Source organism: Rhinatrema bivittatum, chromosome 14, assembly GCF_901001135.1.
Source record: "Rhinatrema bivittatum chromosome 14, aRhiBiv1.1, whole genome shotgun sequence".
NCBI classification, from domain to species: domain Eukaryota; kingdom Metazoa; phylum Chordata; class Amphibia; order Gymnophiona; family Rhinatrematidae; genus Rhinatrema; species Rhinatrema bivittatum.
In genome coordinates, this window is record NC_042628.1 from 79,277,268 (window position 1) to 79,296,912 (window position 19,645).

Sequence of the window (19,645 nt, forward strand, 5' to 3'; positions counted from 1 at the left end):
ATTATAGTGTACAATAGCAGACATTTTACTTGAGAAAACAGCTCAGTGACTCAGGCAGAAAGGACAAGGGCCCACATCAGAGGACTCAGGCAACAATCTAGAGGCACCATCTCTACATCCGCTAACATGCATGCAGCGCTATCTCTCCATCCGCTAACATGCATGCAGCGCTATCTCTCCATCCGTTAACATGCATGCAGCTCTATCTCTCCATCCGTTAGCATGCATGCAGCACTATCTCTCCATCCATTACATGCATGCAGCTCTATCTCTCCATCCATTAACATGCATGCAGCACTATCTCTCCATCCGCTAACATGCATGCAGCTCTATCTCTCCATTCGTTAACATGCATGCAGCACTATCTCTCCATCCATTACATGCATGCAGCTCTATCTCTCCATCCATTAACATGCATGCAGCACTATCTCTCCATCCGCTAACATGCATGCAGCTCTATCTCTCCATCCGCTAACATGCATGCAGCGCTATCTCTCCATCTGTTAACGTGCATGCAGCTCTATCTCTCCATCCGCTAACGTGCATGCAGCGCTATCTCTCCATCCGTTAACGTGCATGCAGCGCTATCTCTCCATCCGCTAACATGCATGCAGCTCTATCTCTCCATCCATTAACGTGCATGCAGCGCTCTCTCTCCATCTGTTAACGTGCATGCAGCGCTATCTCTCCATCCGTTAACATGCATGCAGCACTATCTCTCCATCCGCTAACATGCATGCAGCTCTATCTCTCCATCCATTAACGTGCATGCAGCGCTCTCTCTCCATCTGCTAACGTGCATGCAGCGCTATCTCTACATCCGTTAACATGCATGCAGCACTATCTCTCCATCCATTAACATGCATGCAGCTCTATCTCTCCATCCGCTAACGTGCATGCAGCGCTATCTCTACATCTGCTAACATGCATGCTTTCTTTCACATGGGTTTTTGCCTGGTCCCAAATTTATGAAATAAACAAAAGCAGCACTATTTCAAAACTTTACAGTTCATTTGCAATATAGTTGCAGATGCCTTTGCATAATTTTTAATAACATGGGCAACACCCATCCCCCCTCCCTGCTATACCAAATAAACACAAACCACATACAGGACAGTTGGATTAGAGCCAAGGCCACAGTTTATTGGAAAATGTTAACTCCACCCGAGCCCAAGATTACAATTAACAATAAGTAATGAAAACTGAAGTCCATTCCTTGAGCCCCATCATATTACGATAAACCTTCATTTTCACGAAGCTGACCTCCACCATTCCTTCCCCCGCCGCCGCCCCCAGGTACCTGCCGAACCCCCCTTCAATGCACTTATCACATGACCCTACCTTCTGAATGCACATAACTAAAGGTAAACTGGGACATATAGCAACGAAGATACTGAGGTGAATTAAGACAAATCCCTCCCCCCCCCTACCCAAAGCACCTTCCACCTTCTGGGAAAGCAGCCAACCAGGAGCCATTCCAGCCTCCTCCCATCTCTCCCGAAACAGAAAGTCTGAATAAAGCACCTTTACCAAACAATTACCCCCATGGGGGTAAGAAAAGGGGCAAATGGCTGCGCTCGCAGGACTGCCTTCAATAGACAGACTTTTAGCTTGAGTTTTAAAATATGATGGAAACCAGAAACTGAAGGTAAATGCAAAATGCTTGGAATTTCTCCGTTTAGAGGGTCATATTCAAAAGCATTTAGCCTCCTAAATCAGAACTGATCCGGCTAACTGAAATCTGGGCGCTTATCTGTCTAATAAGTTAGCCAACTAAAATTTAGCCAGATAACTGGGAGGAGTTGAGTTAGTCATATCAATTAGCTGGCTAATCCCATTATTCAGATTAGCTGGATAATTTATCAACCCGTACACCTGTCATAACATTAGTTGGATAAAGTTAGCCAGCTATAAGCAATAGTGTAGCTGCACTATAAGTTTATCCGGCTAACTGCTATCCAGGCACTGACTGAAAATGGACTTCATCATTGTCTAACCTTCACATCTGGCCTTTAGCCTTTATCTTGCCCGTATCCATCTCTTTTACCTTCACATCTCCACCTTTTTGCAATAACAACAATCTTCTGCTGTACACTAGGGATGGAGAAATGGAGTCCACATTCCTGCACTTCAGTCAATCCGGTTCTGGGGGCCTTACAGCCGGTCGAGTTTACAGGATTTCCACAATGAATATGTATAAGGTTAATTTACATATACTGGGTTTCTGTTGTATACAAATTTATCTCGTGGATATCCAGAAAACGCAACTCACTATAGGGTCCCCAGGACAGGTTTGGAAACCCTGCCTTAGGCATTGTTGATTGTGAATGATTGCAGTATAAAGCAAAGAAGAATTGCCCTTGGTGATATTTTACAATCATATAAGGTTTCAACCAATTTCTTTGAGTTAAATGTGCTGTTTTAAGGCTACAATATTCACTATTGGCCTGCATGACCCTAGAAATGTTTTCCCTTAAGGAAATGTGCCTAAAGCTAGTTTGAAAACATGAGGTATGAGGCATGAAGTGTGAATGCAGGCCTGGATTTGTCAAAAGGCCTAGGGCATCACAATTCTGGGGGTGACAGCCTGGCTGAAGATTTGCTACCTTCCAAATTTACTGAATCTCACCCAGAAGAGAACAATTCTCTGCTTCTTGATCCAGTAAAGAAAAGCTACTCTGTTCCCTAATCCAGCTCCTCTTCTCATTAGCCCGGAGCAGACTATAACAAAAGAGCACCATTTTGGGGACATTATTATTAGGATAGGCTGAATCGGGGGCGGGGTTGAAAGGAGCTAGGTAATTAGAGGAGATTGTTGAGGATGTGTGTATCTGTAAGGGAAGGGAAGTATTTGTGCATATGAGAGAAATGATTGGTGCTGTGTGTGAGAGAGTGTGTGAGAGAGTGTGTGAGAGAGTGTGTGTGTTCCTGTCAGATTAGGTAGGAAGTTAGCAAAGGAAGGTAGAGCAGGCCTGGAGTGTTGTTAAAACACTAGTGGTGTCCGAGTGGGGGGAGGGGGGAAGGGCAAAGCCCCCCCAGGTGCCAGACTGTAGGGGGCACACGTGAGCCTTTATTTCCCAGCAGAACTGGTAACCCAAGGCCGCTGGGGATCCAATTCTACTCAGCAGCCAAACTGAAGGAGGCCCATGACTGCTGGTAATATTCTAAACTGCACGCATGTGCAGCTGTGCACAACTTTCTCCTCGGCACAAACAGTTCCCCCCCCCCCCCCATGCAGCAAGACCAGCAGGGCCGCAGTGGAGCTCGTCTCACCACAGTCAAATTAGAGAAGAGGCCTGCAGCCACCAGGGGATCCCATTTCGCCTGGCAGCCCAACTGGAAACATAAAAACATAGAAATGAAGGCAGAAGAAGACCAAACGGCCCATTCAGTCTGCCCAGCAAGCTTACACACTTTTTTTTCTCTCACATACATCGGTTTCTCTTGGCTCTTAGTAACCTTTTGTATTCTATTTCCCTTCCACCCCCACCATTAATGTAGAGAGCAGTGTTGGAACTGCATCTAAGTGAAATATCTAGCTTAATTTAGTTAGGGGTAGTAACCACCTCAATAAGCAAGCTACACCCATGCTTATCTGTTTATCCAGACTATGTAATTCAGTCCTTGTTGGTTGTTGACTGAATATAGATCCACCTTTCTTCATTCCCCCCCCCCCCTGCCATTGAAGCAGAGAGCCATGCTGGCTTTGCATTGAAAGTGAAGTATCAGTCTTGCTCCCCTGCCATTGAAGCAGAGGGCTATGCTGGATATGCGTGAAGTGTCAAACTTTCTCCCATGCCGTTGAAGCAGAGGGCTATGCTGGATATGCGTGAAGTGTCAAACTTTCTCCCCTGCCGTTGAAGCACTCACTCGCGTCCTGCCCAGCAGCCAAAATGGAGGCGGCACAGAGGCTGCTGGGGAGATCACGTCCTGCCCAGGAACTCAACTAAAAGAGGCCCCATAGTGGAAAGGGATCAGTCTTGCCCACCTGCTAGAGAGGGAGTATGTGTGTGGGTAGACACATATACCTGAGAGAAAGGGAACATGTGTATGGGTGTCTGTGTGTGTAAGCATGTGTGCCTGAGAGAGGAAGCATGTGTATGAATGTATGTGTGTGTGTTTGTAAGCATGTGTACCTCAGAGAAAAAAAGCAAGTGCATGAGTGGGTGTGCATGTAAGCATTTGTGCCTGAGAGAGAGGGAGTATATGTATGAATGTGTGTGTGTGTAAGCAAGTGTACCTGAGAGAGAAGGTGCATGTGTATGTGTCTGTAAGCATGTGTGCTTGAGAGAGAGGAAGCATGTGTATGAGTGTGTGTTTATGCATGTATACCTGAGAGAGAGAGATGGCATGTGAATATGTGTATATAAGCTTTTGTGAATAAGAGAGAGGACGTGAGTGTGTGTGTGTGTGTAAGCATGTGTGCCTGAGAGAGGAAGTGTGTATATAAGTGTGTGTATGTGTGTAATCATTTGTACCTGAGAGAAAGGAAGCATGTGTGTGTGTAAGCATGTGTACCTGAGAGAGAGGAAGCGTATGTGCATTTGTGTGTCTATGTGTCTGTGTGTAAGGATGTGTGCCTGAGAGAGAGGAAGCATATGTATGTGTGTGTGTGTGTGTAAGCATTGTACCTGCAAGAGAGAGCATGTGTATGTGTGTGTGCGTGTAAGCATTTGTGTCTGAGAGAGAGGAAGCGTGTGTATGTGTGCGCGTGTGTGTGTGTGTGTGTGTGTGAAAGAGGAAGCTTGTGTATGAATGTGTGTAAACATTTGTACCTGAGAGTGGAAGTATGTGTATGAGTGTGTGTGTGTAAGCATGTGTGCCTGAGAGAGAGGAAGTGTGTGTATGAGAGAGAGTGTGTGTGTGTAAGCATGTGTACCTGAGAGAGAGGAAGTGTATGTATGAGGCTCTGTGTAAACCACATGTGCCTGAGAGGGAGGGGTTTGTGTTTGCTTGAGAGAGGGAGCTTGTGTGTGTGTGTGTGTATGTGTGCCTGAGAGAAAGGGAGCCAGTGTATGTCTGTGTGTGAGTGCCTGAGAGAGAGGGAGGCAGTCAGTAGGGATATTTATTTTATTTATTTATTTATTTAAAAGTTTTATAGACCTACATTCGTTGGGAACATCACATCAGTTTACATGGAACTCAATGCAGCAAACAGAAGGCTTCACATGGAACTGAAATCAACCAGAGTAGAAAACATTTACAGTCTGAAACTTTAGATAACATTGAATAGGGGTATAAGAAGGCAGAAGATTACATTGGAACAATTGTATAGCGATTAACTTAGATCAGGTGAACAAACATATTTACATTAGGTATCAAATTTACATTAGGTAGCGATTATTTTAGGACAGGTGGCAAACAGAGATGTGAAACTAGGATTTCAGAAGCAAAAGCTTTGCGGGGGGGGGGGGATATTGCATTAGATGAGTGATATGCTGAAGAGGTATCAGCAGGTGGAGAGAGGGAAGAGAACAATTGAGTGTATTTCCGTTATGGGAGTGGGTGATAGAGTTTGGTATATCAAGTATAGGCTTGTCTGAATAGCCATGTCTTTAGTTTCTGTTTGAATTTTTTTGGGCAGAGTTCTAGTCGAAGGTCGGTTAGCATGGTGTTCCATAGGCCTGGGCCTGCAATGGATACGGCCCGATCATTAGTGGTGGTGAGGGATGTGAGTTTTGGTGATGGCATGTGTAGTGTGGCTGTGTATTGAGTCCTGGTGGGTCTTGAAGGGGAGCAGAATCTTAAGGAATCATTAAACCATTGCATATCATGATTATGTAGGGATTTGTGTATGAGTGTAAGGGTCTTGCAGTGGATCCGAGATGATGCTGGGAGCCAGTGAAGTTTCTTTAAAATTGGGGTAATGTGTTCATTTTTGCAGGTGTTAGTAAGAATTCGGGCGGTGGCGTTTTGGAGTAGTTGGAGGGGGTAGGTTGCGTTTTTCGGGAGACCTAGGAGTATGGAGTTGCAGTAGTCTAATTTTGATAATATAGTGGCCTGGAGTACAGTGTAGAAATCATTAAGGTGTAGGAGTGGTTTGAGTTTCTTTAGGGTGTGTAATTTGAAGTTTTCTTTTATTGTGGAGTTTATGAATCTTTTTAGGTTGATTTGGTTGTCGAGTGTGACTCCAAGGTCTTGTACATGTTGCAAAAAGGAGATTGAGGGGGGTGGGGGAGTGGGAGGATGGGGGTTTTTTTGTGTGTGTTTTGGGGAAATTATCATGAGTTCCGTTTTGGATGCATTGAAGGCAAGGTTAAGGTTGGTAAGGAGGCTGTTGATTGATGAGAGTGCTGCTTCCCATGTGTTAAGGGAATTATGTATGGTATCGGTCATGGGTATGAGGATTTGAACATCGTCTGCATATATGAAGTGCAGAATATCGAGTTTGGAGAGGAGATGGCAGAGTGGTAGTAGTATATGTTGAATAGGGTGGATGAGAGAGAGGATCCCTGTGGTTCACCTCATGTTAGGTCCATAGCCTCGGATTCATTGTTACTTATTTTACCTTTGTTTTGCATGTCGTTAAGGTAGGATTTGAACCATTGAAGTGGAGTTCCTCTGATGCCTATTTCTGTGAGCCTATCAATAAGGATGTCGTGGCTGATGGTATCGAAAGCAGAGGATATGTCTAATAGTGCCAGGATGTATGATTGTCCTTTGTCAAGGCCTTTGAGGAGGTAATCTGTTAGTGAGATAAGGAGGGTTTCAGTACTTTGGTGTTTGCGGAATCCATATTGGGATAGGAAGAGGATGTGATGCTTATCTAGGTAGTCCGTTAGTTGCAGGTTCACTGTTTTTTCGAGGATTTTAGAAATGAAGGGTAGGTTAGAAACGGGGCGATAGATAGCTAGATCAGTAGGGTCGAGTTTTGGTTTCTCAAATATGGGTTTAATTATGGCTAGTCTGAGGGGTTTTGGTACTGAGCCGAGGGTAATGGATCAGTTAATGATGTTGGCTATGGGTTTTGATATAATATTAGGGATGGAGGGTAAGGATTTGGTGGGAATTGTATCTGATGTGTGTGATGATGGTCTCATTTTCTTTAGGATGGATTTGACTTCAGAGGAAGCTGTGGTCTCAAAGGCATTTAGTTCAGCATTCAGTTGTTTGGGATGGGTTCTGGTGCGTGAGGGAGAGGTAGGGAAGCACGTTGTAAGTTTGGTAATTTTGTTGTGGAAGTATGATGCTAAGTCTTCGCATTTAGCTTCGGTGTTTTCATCAGGTGAGGGAGTGGGTGATGTGTTTGTTAGCGTTGAGACATATTCGAACAGGGCATGGGCATTGAATTGTAAGTTATGCATTCTCAAGACATAGAAGTCTCGTTTGGTTTTGTTTATGGTCTCACAGTATATGTGTAGGGAGGTTTTGGATGATGAAAGATGTGTGACAGAAGATTCTTTGCTCCATCTTTTTTCTTGGGTTCTCAGGTTGTGTTTCATTTTTTTAAATTCTGGGGTGTACCATGGTTTTTTTTGTAATGGGTAGAGTTTATTTCTTTGATTTGTGATGGGCAGAGATTGTTAGCAATGGAGCTGGTGAGGTGATTCCACCATGATAGGGCGGAGTCAGGGTTGGTTAGGTCTAGTTTGCTGAGATCTTTGGATAGGCCTAAGGTTAGGTCTTCCTTGGTGCATGGCTTTCTGAATTGAATGGTGTTTCTTGAGTGTGAGGGAGAGGAGGTGTTTATTATGGAGCAGGTTGTTCTGATGACAAAGTGGTCAGACCAGGGGACAGGTGTAATAGAGGGGGGCTCAGGGAGGATTAGGGAGATTATAAAAATTAAACCTAGGGAGTGGCCTGTTTTGTGGGTGGGTTTGGATATGATCTGTTTGAAGCCCATTGCATTGAATGCGGTCAGGAGCGAGTCACAACTGGTAGAAAGTGGTTTTGCATCTACGTGGAGATTGAAATCTCCAAGGATAATGGCCGGGGAGTCTATGTTGATATGTTTGGTTATAAATTCAATAATGGGGGGGGGGATACGTTTTTTTCAGCAGGCCTGGGGGGAGTATACCAAGCAAATTTGCAGTTTAGAAGATTTGAATTATCCAATTTCAAGTTTGGGGTGGGTGGTGACAGATTGAGGTAGTAGTTTAAGTTCAGTTTTTGCAGCGAGTAGGAGCCCTCCACCTTTTTTTTGGGGTATTGGAATAGAGATGTTGTCCTATGTCTTGTTTGGGAGTTGGTTTAATAGGACTGAATGTGTAACTTTGAGCCATGTCTCAGTTATGGCACATAAGTCAGGTTTTTCATCCAGGAGGATATCGGTAAGTCTGGGTGGTTTTTTTAACTATAGATCGCGAGTTGAAAAGCATAAGAGTGAAAGCTGTGAATCCAATGAGTTGAGTGAAAGGGGTAAGAGTAATAGGTAACAGTGACCGGGGTTGGGAGCAGGGGTGGGTAAAGAGTGAGGTGTTATGCTTAGGATTGTAGTGTTTTAGGATGGGTATCTGGTGGAACATCGTGTTTATGGGATGGAGGGTAGAGGGTGTTGTTTGTCAGTGGAGCAACGAAGGGTTTGTTGTTTGGGGTGAGATTGTTGGGAGGTGGTGAAAGTGGGCAGGTCTGAGCCGTGGAATGTTTTAAGTGAAGAGTTACTTGTTTGACAAGTGAGTCAGATCGAGATGGTTTTGCTGTCCTCTGTCTCTTGGCTCTTGGCGTTTCTTTGGTGTGTTAGTGGCTTGACAGGAACAGCATTAAGGGGCGCACTACGGGGCAGGCCTCTTAGTCGTGCTCCTCCGGTGAGTTATCGGCAGCCGCTTTCATTACTGGCAGACGGCCGATTATGAAAACCGACGCTGAGTTTACCGGCAGCTGCCGCGGGGGTCGCATCAGCAAGCAGGCATTAAGGTCGCGCAGGCGACCCTAGCGCCTCCATGCTAGCGTGACCCCTCTCATTTGCCTATTGCATGGCGCCCCCCCTTGCAGGCACCGTGTGTGCATTAAGAAAGCGGGCGCTGAAAAGTAAGAGCCCGCTTTCCGCATTTAATATTGCATCGGCCCCTTAGTGTATCTTTCCATGCATTGCTGAGGTGTTATATTGTTATATTGTGGTTATATTGTGATATTGTGGTTATATTGTTATATTGTGGTGTTATATTTAATATTGCATCGGCCCCTTAGTGTATCTTTCCATGCATTGCTGAGGTGTTATATTGTTATATTGTGGTTATATTGTGATATTGTGGTTATATTGTTATATTGTGGTGTTATATTTAATATTGCATCGGCCCCTTAGTGTATCTTTCCATGCATTGCTGAGGTGTTATATTGTTATATTGTGGTTATATTGTGGTTATATTGTTATATTGTGGTGTTATATTTAATATTGCATCGGCCCCTTAGTGTATCTTTCCATGCATTGCTGTGGTGTTATACTGCAGGCATTTTGGGGTTTCCAGTTCAGCTTTTCGCTCTGTTTCTCTTTCTGATTTGTAGTCAGTTATTCTGTATTTGGTGAGGGGGCAGGCAGTGAGGCTGCAGAGATGAGTGCAGGTTGGAAAAAAAGAACACGTTTGGAATCGTTGTTTTCCTGATGGTCAGAAATGGAAACTTGGAAATTTTGGAAGAATTTAGAAATTTTACATCACGGTCTGTGACTCTCGGTCTCGTTCTTTTATCAGAGGCTGTTTTTTGTTTGCCGTACCACAGAGGGAAGGAGCAAAGAAAACTCTATTGCCGGCCTGTCTGCAGGCAAGGAAGCTTTCGCTCCACAGGCAGCGTCAGTTCGTTTCTTTTCTGGGGTTTGTATTAGTGACTTTCTGTCACCGCAAGCAGCATTGGCCCCCAGGCGCTAATGCTTTGCATCTAAGAGACCCCTCTCCCTTCCCCTCCCTCCTCATCTCCACAGTTCAGATCCTTAATCTCAGATCCTGTCTCCCATAACATGGAGCCTCCCTTCCGTCCTCTCCCTTCTTCCCAGATCCCGGAACACAACCCCACCTACCTTCTCTTCCCCTTCCTCAAACTCCATCTTCCCTCCATCCCTCCCTTGATCTCCCATCACTGTAGATCCCTAAATGCTAGAGGACGGGAATAAAAAAAAAAGCTTGGGGGTAACCTGCACGGAGCGGCAGTTACTGCACTTAAGAGAAACATAGGGGTAACCTGCACAGAGCGGCAGTTACTGCCCTTTACAGAAACATGGGGGTAACCTGCACAGAGCGGCAGTTACTACCCTTTACAGAAACATGGGGGTAACCTGCACAGATCAGCAGTTACTACTTTTAACAGAAACATGGGGGTAACCTGCACAGAGCGGCAGTTACTACCCTTAACAGAAACATGGGGGTAACCTGCACAGAGCGGCAGTTACTACCCTTAACAGAAACATGGGGGTAACCTGCACAGAGCGGCAGTTACTACCTTTAATAGAAACATGGGGGTAACCTGCACGGAGCAGCAGTTACAACAGAAATGTGGGGGTAACCTGCATGGAGTGGCAATTACTACCCTTAACAGAAACATGGGGCTAACCTGCATGGTGTAGCAGTTACTGCTCTTAATAGAAACATGGGGCTAACCTGCACAGAGCAGCAGTTACTACCCTTTACAGAAACATGGGGGTAACCTGCACGGAAACGGCAGTTACAATTCTTAACAGAAACATGGGGGTAACCTGCACGGAGTGGCAGTTACTACCCTTTACAGAAACATGGGGGTAACCTGCACGGAGCGGCAGTTACTGCCCTTAACAGAAACATGGGGGTAACCTGCACGGAGCAGCAGTTACTGCCCTTAACAGAAACATGGGGGTAACCTGCACAGAGCAGCAGTTACTACCCTTTACAGAAACATGGGGGTAACCTGCACGGAAACGGCAGTTACAATTCTTAACAGAAACATGGGGGTAACCTGCACGGAGTGGCAGTTACAATCCTTAACAGAAACATGGGGGTAACCTGCACGGAGCGGCAGTTACTGCCCTTAACAGAAACATGGGGGTAACCTGCACGGAGCAGCAGTTACTGCCCTTAACAGAAACATGGGGGTAACCTGCACGGAGCGGCAGTTACTACCCTTAACAGAAACATGGGGGTAACCTGCACGGAGCAGCAGTTACTGCCCTTAACAGAAACAATGGGGTAACCTGCATGGAGCGGCAGTTACTACCCTTAACAGAAACATGGGGGTAACCTGCACGGAGCGGCAGTTACTACCCTTAACAGAAACAATGGGGTAACCTGCATGGAGCGGCAGTTACTACCCTTAACAGAGTGGCAGTTACTACCCTTAATAGAAACGTTGGGGTAACCTGCATGGAGCAGCATTTACTACCTTGGGAAGCTTGTTGGGTAGACTAGATGGACCATTTTGGTCTTTTTCTGCCGTCATTACTGTTACTATGTTACTATCCCCATCCCTGGCCCTCACCCACTCTTCATCCTTGAGATATCCTCCCTGTACAGACACATGCAACGTTAGAAAATGACTTACTTCTTATAATGTAAAATAAAGATTGACAAACATTTCCCTCAGAATTTTCACATTTTTTGCTACAAAATCTGCCCCTGAGTTTCCACTGGAAACTGGAGGGCCTTGTCTTAGACCTTCTCCTCCCTGATGTCCAGATAAATAGTGCCACAAAATCCTAAAGCTGTCATTTTATGGTTTTCTTTCTACTTTTACATATCACAAACTTTTCACCTTGTGTGGATAATAATAGTCTTAAGAGGAGATTAGGCTAGTGGTTAAAGCAATTGCCTGAGTGCAAAAGAAACCAGCATTCAGATCCTGCTTCCCGCAATGACATGCCTTGTGACCTTGGGCAAGTCAGAGGAAAAGAGGATTTATATTCAAGAGGAAAAGATGATTTATATTCAGGCAACAACCAACAAGGACTGAATTGCATAGTCTGGGTAAACAAATAAGCGTGGGAGTAGCTTGCTTGTTATGGCGGTTACTACCCCGAATCAATTAAGCCTGATACTTCACTTGGAATACATATCCAGCGCAATTCACTGCTTCAACGGCAGGGGGGAATAAAGAAAAGAGGAATTATATTCAGACAACAACCAACAAGGACTGAATGGCACAGGCTGGGTAAACAAATAAGCGTGGGAGTAGCTTGCTTATTGTTACTACCCCTAACCAATTAAGCCTGATACTTCACTTGGATGCAGCTCCAGCACTGCTCTCTACATTAATGGTGGGGGTGGAAGGGAAATAGAACCAGAAAAGTTACTAATAAGGGCCAAGAGTAACAGATAAGTATGAGAAAAAAAAGTGTGAAAGCTTGCTGGGCAGTCTGGCTGGGCCGATTGGTCTTCTTCTGCTGTCACTTCTATGTTTCTAGAAGTCACTTTCGGTCCAATGCAATACAGTGTGCTCAGCCGAGCGCACTGTATAAACCGCAATCCCCTAATGCAATAAGGGGATTAACGCCTATTCAATGAGCGTCCCACGCAGAGTGAGTCTAATAGTGCTAATCACATGCAAATGCATGGGATTGAGGCTATTAGCATTCACTCCAGATGCAAAAAAAGTAATGTGCATCTAGGACGCACATTTAGCGCTCAGGGATTAACGCCTGCCTGGAGCAGGCCGCTCCTTAAACCAGTACAGAAAAGCAGAAAAAACTGCTTTTCTGTACTGCCTACTACTTAATATCGTTGTGATATTGAGTAGGAGGAAAAACCAAAATTAAATAAAGTTTAAAAAAATAGAAAAAAAACAAACCGCTGGCAGTCGGGTGCAGGAAACGGACGCTCGAATGACAAGCATCTGATTCCTGAACCCCCTGGCTGTGCGCTGTTTAGGGAAACAGAGGCCAATAAACTCGGTGTCAGTTTTCCTAACTGGCGGACGGCTGACGCTGATCGGGCTCGCAACCCCCTAATTTAAATGTTGCATGGTGCACCCCCTTGGGGGCGCCTGGGGTGCCTGTTCAGCGCCGGCTTTCTGTGCATATTTATTGCATCGGCCCCTTCAGCCCTTCTGCTTATCCTGCAGGGTCCATAGGGACTTAGGTAGTGCTGTGGAATTTCCTTTTCAAACTTCAATGGCCGGTGCTGCAAGAAGGCATTGCACGTGCACAGTAAGCAGGCACAGGGGCTTTAAATTAAATCCCTGACCTGCCCCAGGACCATCCCCAGCACTGCTTATTGTCACTGCAGAGGGCCTGGGACAAGTTTCCTATGCTGGAAGTCTAGATGAGCTAAAAGTACAAGTTTTCTATCTAACTATATTATATAATCATTATCACACTAGAGCTAAAAGGGATTGGAAAGCATGGATGGAGAAGCCCCCTGGGGAACTAATATTTATTCCTCCCCATCACATCATTTCACATAATGCAAAATACTACTGTAAATTTAGGGTGAATGTTTCCTCTGTACAGCTTGCTGTGAATATTGGAGAATGCTTGTTAAAGGTTAATTTGGGACTATGATCAATAGTAATCTCACTGTAAGGAAAAATGTTAAACAAGTGTATTTGCCTTATCATCAAATGATTGAGAAGAAGACATCTTGTTCACAAGGACCCTCTTTTGATTCTTATTTCCTAGCAATGCAATGTCCTGAGAACAGCCAGTACAACATCTGTGGTAGTGCATGCCCGGCCACTTGTAATGATGATGCAGCCAAATGCACCGAGCCTTGTGTGGAAACCTGTGAATGCAACGATGGCTTCGTGCTGAATCAGGGGAATTGTGTCCCTAAAAGCAGCTGTGGCTGTATCTATCAGGGACGGATCTATGACGCCAATGAGAAATTCTGGGCAGATAATACATGTACGACGCAGTGCATCTGTAACCCAACGACCAGGCAAGTAGAATGCATGGCCACCAAATGCAACGCCAACCAGAAGTGTGATGTGGTTAAAGGCATCCAGGATTGTTATCCTGTGACCTACGGCACCTGCTCAGCTTCAGGAGACCCTCACTTCATTACCTTTGATAACCGCAGATATAACTTCCAAGGTACATGCCTGTATTTGTTTGCTGGCCTGATAAATAAGAATAAAGGCTTGCCTGACTTCCAAGTCTACATCCACAATGACAACCGAGGAAAACAAACTGTGTCCTATGTCGCCTTTGTTGAATTCATTTACTTAGCTTATGACATAATACTCAGCAGAGACAACCCTGACAAAGTGATGGTAAGTTATGCTAAATATCAATGCTCTATCAAAAGTAACCTTCAAAATGAATGCTAATTCATGTGTTGTGGGCCGAAAAAAATGCTCAATACCGAGAAGCTAAGGAAAAAATCTTTTATTCAAAAGTAAGATACAGTTATTAGGAGTTGCAAGTTACCAGCAAACGCAGAGATCTTTCACTAATACAATAGCTTAAATAGGTCTCCACCCCTAATTTACACACCAATGAATTAGCTATTTAGTTAAGATAACATTTTTCTAACTGGTTGATGCTAATTTCTTATCTGTAATGTGCTGAATAATACTAATCGGAGAAAGTTCTTTTTTACTCAACGCACAATTAAACTCTGGAATTTGTTGCCAGAGAATGTGGTTCGTGCAGTTAGTATAGCTGTGTTTAAAAAAGGATTGGATAAGTTCTTGGAGGAGAAGTCCATTACCTGCTATTAAGTTCACTTAGAGAATAGCCACTGCCATTAGCAATGGTTACATGGAATAGACTTAGTTTTTGGGTACTTGCCAGGTTCTTATGGCTTGGATTGGCCACTGTTGGAAACAGGATGCTGGGCTTGATGGACCCTTGGTCTGACCCAGTATGGCATTTTCTTATGTTCTTATGTTCTTACTATGTTCTTGAAAGATTAGCCGGGGGCTAGCTGTGACCTATAGTCCAGTCCTGCCTTCCTACCTACCTACAGTCTCAGCATTCCACACTGAGCTGCACTTCTGCTCCCTTCCAGAAGATTCCTTACGCCACCTTTCTCTTTTTCTTTACGCTTCCTTGCCACATTCTGATATATTTTCACATGAAGCCCTCAAAGCGCCATCATAATTGGGCCTCGTCCAATGATTTACGTTTAACTGCTAGTGCTAACATCCAGTAAAAGCTCATTTGAGATAGTTAAGCCTATATTTTGCTACGGGGTCTTAGAACTGATCCTACAAGCTTGGTCAAGGGCGTTCAGGAAGACGTGCTGAGAGTGTTTTATGTAAACCGACATGATACGAACTCCGTGAATGCTGGTATAGAAAAATCACAAATAAATAAAATAAATAAATAAATGAAGGGCACCATAAATCTCCATTGTGATTCATTGGGCCTAATCGTCTTTTTTTCAGAGAGCAGAATGAAAACAATGACCATTTATTTTATAGTGAGCAGACGCTGGCTTTCTTGCCTGCTGCTCTTTGTATGCTGCTTTTATTGTTTACAGGGAAATGGTGGCTAATATTTGAGCAGTATAAATGGTAGTTAGTTCTAAGAAACTGAGCTGTTAAATCCATGTTAGCTCTTTCTCAGTTTATGCTCAGAATAACCATTTTTCTTGCCAAGCAGAACATTTAAGTTCCATTTATTCCTCAAGCATCTGATTCTGGGTTACCTGGGTCTAGGTATGCTGCTGAAGTAGCACAACCCATGGGAAGAGGATTCAGTTTAACACCTCATTGACGTTTCCAACTAGAAATCCATCCATTTGGTTGGTTCCAGAGAGAAACTGTTTTTGGAATACCCAACCTTTTAACCTGCAGAAGCAACAATGCATTAAAATATTCAAAATACAATTATTTCAGTTAACATTTACTAATTCACTCAGTCCCTACTCAGCAATAGAAAAGGTGTGCGTAAGTGAGAGAAATGGATTTTAATACATTCTTAATTTGCACCTTAGCAATAGCGCCTTTGCAGTTGTGTTTATGTTCTGTTATATTTACAATGTGTTATTTTATCATGTTCTTAATTTCAGTTATAATTTTATTAGAGTTTTAAAATATATGTTTTAATGTATTTATTTTATTTACTGCAATTTAACGTTTTAGCTTTTAATTTTACTTTTGGTCTTATTGTCTTAATGTATTTTGTAGTAATTAAGAATGTTGTAGTTGTAAGCTGCCCAGAACACAGGATACAGTGCCAAAGACATTTTATAAAGAAATAAAAATTAAATTAAAATACTGTTTTTATGGTAACTCACCCAGATTTAGTTACCACATCTCAAAAAAGATATAGTAGAGTTAGAAAAGGTACAGTAAAGGGGATAGAATGAGTCCCTTATGAGTAAAAAGCTAAAGAGGTTAGGACTCCAGCTTGGAGAAAAGACGGGTAGGTATGATAGAGGTCTATAAAATACTGAGTGGAATGGAACAAGTAAATGTTAATTGGTTGTTTATTCTTTCAAAGATTAGGGGCACACAATGAAGTTACTAGATGATATATTTAAAACTAATAAGAGAAAATATGTTTTTACTCAATGCATTATTAAGCTCTGGAATTCATTACCAGAGGATGTGGTGAAAGCTGTTATTGTAGCTGCATTTAAAAAAGGTTTAAACAAGTTCCTGGAGAAAAAGTTCATAAACATTTATTAAGGTAGAGTTGTAGAAATCCACTGCTTATCCCTGGGATAAGTAGCATGAAATCTCTCTACTCCTTAGGATCCTGCCAGGTACTTGTGACCTAGATTGGCCTCTGTTGGAAACAGGATAATTGCTGGATCTTTGGTCTGACCCAATGTAGCAAACCTTATGTTCTTAGACAGTAACTTTCAAACTGGCACACATTTGCGTGTGGGTGTTGGCCTGTGTCCCAGGACACAACTATTTTATCACTTGCACATTTATATGTGCGCATGTTTTAAAATAACCTGGCTGTATGCACGTGTGCCAAATTTTAATTGGGTGCGTGCATGGGAGCGCAAATCCTGCTTTTACCATGTAAGTTGGGGGATTTTAAAAGAGGTGTGCACCCCTGCCATTTCCATTTTACCAGTTTGTCCACCATCCTCCAACTCACACTAGTTTGATAGGATACACTCCCCCCATTTAGTCAGACACTTTAACTCCCTCAGAAATAGTTCAATCCTTTTATTTTATGACTTACACTTCATCCATAGAAGACGTAAAGTTACAGAGCAGGGGACCTTGCCACTCGCAAGGGGGCATATTTGCATGTGCATCTCTTGGCTAGGCCCTGAAATGCCCATGCCCCCACTCCATTTTGGAAACTTGTGAGATGTGCATGCCATGGTATTTATGCGCGTATCTGGGCGCTTTTTAAAATACGGTCAGCACACACAAGCCAACTTATTCGCGCATCCCTCGATTGATGCTCACTCTGAGCTTTTAAAATTCACCTTAATGTCTTTAGTTTTTAAGGCTATTATTGCTCAATCAGAAAAGTCATTGCACAGATTGCTCACACCCCAATTGATTTCATGAGTGAATAACTTTGGATACTTCTGCGTATTGAAAACTGCCCTTGCTATGTCTTTGAACTCTGCTGCACAACCCTATCTATTGATGTTAATTTTTTCATGCAATTTTCTACAGGTGAATGGACAGCTTTATAATCTGCCATATAGCATAGAGAATAAGAAAATCAATATATACAAACAAGGAACTATTGCGATAATACAGACTAAATCTAGCTTGAGAGCGACCTTCAACTATGATGCTCGAGTTTCAGTAACCATCCCACTCTCTTTCTCTGGGGCTGTTGGTGGACTTTGCGGAGACTTCAATGGAGACCCAGGCAATGACCTGATCATGAAGAACGGCATGACCACAACAAACGAGACCCTCTTTGGACAGAGCTGGAAAGTGAAAGATACCCCTGGGTGTACAGAGGAAAACAAGGGAGATTGCTCAGATTTGATCACAGTTGGAAACCTCCAGAAGGAAAGCAATACTAATTGTGGAGTCCTCTTGGACAACAATGGCCCCTTCGGGGCGTGTCATGCCCAAGTTATTCCAGACGGCTATTTCCAGGACTGCGTGTATGACTATTGCTTCTACAAAGGACGCCAAGATATTATATGCAAAGTCATTTCCAGCTATGCAGCAGCTTGCCAAGACGCTGGTGCCACTATCAGTGCATGGAGGTCGGCCACATTTTGCAGTGAGTAGTCTATTTATCATAACTTCATTTTTATTTGGTGAGGCAGATGTTGCTATAAAAGAATAAAATCCTCAATCAAGAAAATAATTTCACCCTGTAGTGTTAAGATGCTTTGTAAATAAAACAATTCATTATCCATGACCACATTGAGGTCAATATTCAAAAGCTATTTAGATGGCTAAATCACAAATCTAAATGGCAGGTTTGCCATATTCAGCCACTTATATGACTAAATTATATCCAAATATGTCTGGCAGGGGTTTGGTTATCCTGCTAAAAGACAGTTTTCAGATATATCCAGCTAACGGGGTTATCTTCCAAACTGCAATAGGCCCTTATTGCGTGCGTTAGGCCCTTATTGCGTGCGTTAGGCCCTTATTGCGGCGGTAAGATTTAAATTAGGGGAGGGGAGGAGTCGGGGCGGAGTTAGGGAGGGAATTATGGAAATCAGCGGCGGCACCGCTGCCAGCGATCATGTTTCGAACATGGTCGCCGGCAGTAGTGCGGGGAATAGCACCACCTTTTACAGTGGTGCTCTGCCCGCGATAGCCTGCAGCCAGCCACCCCGCGGCAGGCGAACCCCCCCTGGCATGGTGCAGCCAGCCTTAGGCTATCGCCTGACCGCCCCCCCTAGCGCAGGGTTCATCAATCTGCACGGAATGATGACTCCTGGCCTAAGTTAGCCAAATAAATTTAGAACAGCTTCAGAGCAGATCTAAAGTTGTTCAGCCTGGTGTGGGCAGATAACCCGTTTCTTATCCAGATACCTTCAAAAGATATCCAGCTATGTAGTGCTGTTTGTAAAAGGGCGTGTGATCCGATCCCCCCTCCTTCCCCCACAAAATTTTACATATGGCTCCGTCAGGCCATGCATCCCTCATCCCCAGCCCCTCCTAATTAAGGAAATACTGGCCCAGCTCTTACAGTTTGGCCCCTGACTCACGAGTTCTTGTCAAAAATCAAAAGTGGGCAGCCCCATAGCCTAGACGACCCAGCCTCCCACATCTCTGATTGCTGCACTGTCCTCCTCCTGGACTTCTATGGACCCTCCCCACACTTCCCTGCTCCAGCCAGATAGGTCTTTAAGTTATCCGGCTACATGTAGCTTTAAGCAAATATATATCTATATACAGTGGGTAATTTATGCTGTTCAATATCTGGGGCAAGTTATCCGGCTAACTTATCCACTCTCCGGCCTACTGAATGTCACCCCCAGAATGACTTCCGTGCTTGAATGCTCCTGCACTGTGACGTCATAGACTGCGAGGTGATAGCAATAAATTGTCACGCTGTAGAAGGGAAGGCTGAGAATTAGCGAGTGACCTCATACTGACATTACCAGCATTCTTCCTTTTTATGGATTAGAGTTTAATAGTGCAGATATATTTTTTCAAAAGTAAATATACGAAAATGTATATTTTGATAGCAATTACAGACCTATTCAATACACTTAGAAACTAATTTGACCTGGAAGATGTACTTATCCACACATAGTCAGCCCAAAGATCTTATTTTTTACACAGAGAAATATTTTCAGTTTAAACTTGTTATTATATTTACATTCAAAGATCAACAACAACAACAACAACACAAAAAATATATAACCTAGCAAGGGATAACATAAAACCATTAAACAAAGTCAATATA

General features: G+C 43.6%; 1 protein-coding gene across 1 annotated transcript in view; it reads left to right on the forward strand.

Annotated features, from left to right (window-relative positions):
• The window catches only part of LOC115075651 (IgGFc-binding protein-like), a 152,608-nt gene that overhangs the window by 57,863 nt on the left and 75,100 nt on the right, over positions 1 to 19,645 (forward strand). The window contains exons 7-8 of the mRNA XM_029576225.1: positions 13,511 to 14,103; positions 17,431 to 17,998. Of these exons, the coding sequence (XP_029432085.1) occupies positions 13,511 to 14,103; positions 17,431 to 17,998 (1,161 nt within the window). The remainder of the gene's footprint in view (positions 1 to 13,510; positions 14,104 to 17,430; positions 17,999 to 19,645) is intronic.